Below are 3,194 nucleotides of genomic sequence, written 5' to 3'. Positions count from 1 at the left end.
GGTTCACTTCTTTAAAGATGCCTGTTTTGCAAAAGTTTTATATTTTAATGTAGCCGAAAATATAAATAGTTTCCTTTCTGTTGATGCTTTTTTTTCTTGTTTAAGAAATCCCACCTTGCGGTCATAGAAATATTGTCTTGTATTTGCTCCTAAACATATAGATATTTAATTCACAAGGAATTTGTTTTTGCGAGTGATATAAAGTAAGGATATGATTCTATTTCTTCTATATCATAACCAATTCTTTTAGCACCAAATGTTGAACAGTTTAATTTTTTCCTATGATATGCAATGCAACCTCTGTCATATTCGAAGTTTCCTTTCATGCATGGGTTGGTTTGGTGGTTTTATTTTATTCCACTGGTCTTTTTGTCTACTCTTGTACCCATCATATGAGCTTGGACATTAAAATCCAAGCCCCTTAATTACTGACAAATCCTTGTGTGATAGCACAATGTCATCTCTGATTCTTACTAACTCTAGTTCTATATCCCTTCTTTGCTTCTGGTCCTTGATGATTTTGTTTACTTTATTGGAGCTGAGCTATGCATCTAAAAGAATTTTTAAGAATTTTTATCCAGCATTTCTTGGTGTTTCAAGGGGAGGGTTTTTAGTTTATCTAATCCACCATACCACCAGGAATAGTAGTCCTATACTTGCTCTCAAAGCACTTTTATTTAACTATTTCTATTCCTAACTGCATATAACTTAGTTTTAGAGTGGAACTGGCTACCAGTGTAAATAGGAAGGATTCTTAAAACATTGAGAGGTATCAGGTAGACAGAAGGAGATTCTTTCTAGAACATTCTCTACCTTCTGTTTTAGTTCTACTTAACTGCTAGGGGCTCTGTGGTAGACAAGCGTTTATGATAGAATAACACAATTTCTAATCTTTAGCTTTGAATTAAGTAGAAATATAAAGTCACTTGACAGTGGAACCTCCATAAGGCCTACTGCAATGGCATACACAGAGTAGATGAGCAATGCATTTTCCTTGAATCAGATTAGAATAGAATTTATTCATCGTATGTCACTGCACAGTTGGAATTAATTTCCCCCAATGGTGAGTTTGAGATAGACAGCACAAGTGCTTTGATTCACAGTAAGGAAGAAGTTATTATGAGGAAAGCACAAAAAAATTGTACATCATTTGGAGGCCTGTCTCATCTATGCTCAAACACAGATCTACATATTTCTTTGATAGTACCTGCTTATGTTCTTATGTGAACCCAGAGCATGGAAGAAGTTAAAACTCCAGTATAACACATTAACAATAGCATCTCTTTTGGGCAGCGAAAATGTGCTTTCATCAAAAAGAGAACAAACTTAAATTTGTGCTCAAAAATTTTAGATATTATCATTATTATTAAATTCATATTATTTTAAATGTTATTTAATTATCATTATTTGATTGAGTTATCATTTAATTATTTAAATTCAATTACTGTGAAGGAAAATAAAGTACCTAGACTTGCTGAATTGACCAGAATCAAGGCTGGCAATGTGATTCATACTTCAACCTTGCTCCTAGAGAAGTGCCTGCTAAGTACTCTTTGAATTTTTCTTCCATTTCCCGACTCTGAGTTTCACTGAACAAATTTTTCCAATCACCAATTTCACCTACAACAAACAAAAACAGTAGACCCAGACATCTGTTAGAATATTTCTTCTTCATTTTGCCATTTTTCAATGCAATGTTTCACTTTGAAATGTGAAAATAGACACATGAAAAAAATTAATCTTAAAAACTAATGTAATTTCTCTTGTAAAATTAACAGTATCCATTGGGGCTCCCCCACCGGCGGTGTGGCAGGTGACTGCTTTCTTAACATCACTGGGTAAAGTGGGCTCAGCCTCAGTGATCTCCTACCCCCACCTCTCTTCCAACACCTAGGACCTAAAATTCCACTTTTTAAGAGTGATTTGTTTTCTCTCTCTAGTCTTTGAAAGTTGACATTTTATAGCAAGTTTTGATTAAAACCCCAGATACTGAAAATTTTGCAAAAACTTATTCTGCCCATGATTAGGATTTCTTTTTACTTGCTTTTAAAAGTAAAGAAAGTTACTTCTTTCTCAAGAATCTTTTGATAATTTGGGTTGAAGTTGTAAGTTCCACGTTGCATAGCCATTGAGATATATGTAAATGAAGGTTTAATGACATGAGGAAATGTTCATGATATAGTAAGGGAAAGAAATAAAACAAAACTGTTTGCAAATGTAATAAACTATATAAAACAATAAAAGGCTGGAAAGAGATATCTCAAAAAGTTAAATCTGCTTCTGGTGGGAGAAATTAGGATAATTTTTAATGTTTTTTTACATTTCTCTGTGCTTTCTGAATTTTCTACAAGAACCATTGTAAATTTTAAAAATTATTCCTTTACTTACTTTAGAATTTTTCTATTCTGAATAGTACTTGATTAACAATCAATAGAGAGATTCTATTTTCCCCCTCCTTAAAGCTAATAAAAAACAAGGCGTAAATATCAGGGTTAAAGTCATTCCTTAACTGGTAAGATATCCCAGAAACCAATGCAATTTTACCTTTGCGGAACAGGAAGGGGCCCACAGCACCGTGTGTTTCCTGAGACTTTGCTTGCATTGCTTGGAAGGTGCTCTGGGCAGAGATGGTTTGAATCTGCTCCCCAGTTAGGGAGAATCCAAAAAAATCTGCAATTTGTTTTATTCCAGCAGCTAGATTCTGAAAACAAAGTTTAAAGGATAAACTTTCTAAAGGAATTGGGCCCACAGCAAGGATAGGTTTTTTAGAGAGTGGTTTATTAAGCCCAAGTCCCTAGGTCATCTGCTTATCCCCCTCTTTAGACTTATTTTGATACTCATATAAATATTCAAGATCTCTGTAAAATATTCTTTATTGTCTCTGTACCAGCCTAAAGGATAAACTTTCTAAAGGAATTGGGCCCACAGCAAGGATAGGTTTTTTAGAGAGTGGTTTATTAAGCCCAAGTCCCTAGGTCATCTGCTTATCCCCCTCTTTAGACTTATTTTGATACTCATATAAATATTCAAGATCTCTGTAAAATATTCTGTATTGTCTCTGTACCAGCCAGCTGCCAAAAATCTATATATGTATGTATGTGTGTGTGTGTTTATATATATATATATATATATTTTTTTTTTCTCTGTATTGATTTTACTTTGTAGTTTCAATTTATGACCCTTGTTGAACTGCC

The 3,194-nt window shown here is 33.7% G+C and overlaps 1 protein-coding gene across 1 annotated transcript in view; it reads right to left on the bottom strand.

Moving 5' to 3' along the window:
- Positions 1-1,489: 1,489 nt before the first annotated feature.
- The window catches only part of SULT6B1 (sulfotransferase family, cytosolic, 6B, member 1), a 17,175-nt gene continuing 15,470 nt past the window's right edge, over positions 1,490-3,194 (bottom strand). The window contains exons 6-7 of the mRNA XM_008589710.1: positions 2,545-2,701; positions 1,490-1,620 (exon numbers count right to left, since the gene is read on the bottom strand). Coding sequence (XP_008587932.1) covers positions 1,490-1,620; positions 2,545-2,701 — 288 coding nt within the window. The remainder of the gene's footprint in view (positions 1,621-2,544; positions 2,702-3,194) is intronic.

The sequence above is a fragment of the Galeopterus variegatus genome, unplaced genomic scaffold (genome assembly GCF_000696425.1).
Source record: "Galeopterus variegatus unplaced genomic scaffold, G_variegatus-3.0.2 Scaffold5601, whole genome shotgun sequence".
NCBI lineage: Eukaryota > Metazoa > Chordata > Mammalia > Dermoptera > Cynocephalidae > Galeopterus > Galeopterus variegatus.
The sequence above is the reverse complement of the archived record's forward strand: the minus strand, read 5'-3'. Positions and strand labels throughout refer to the sequence as shown.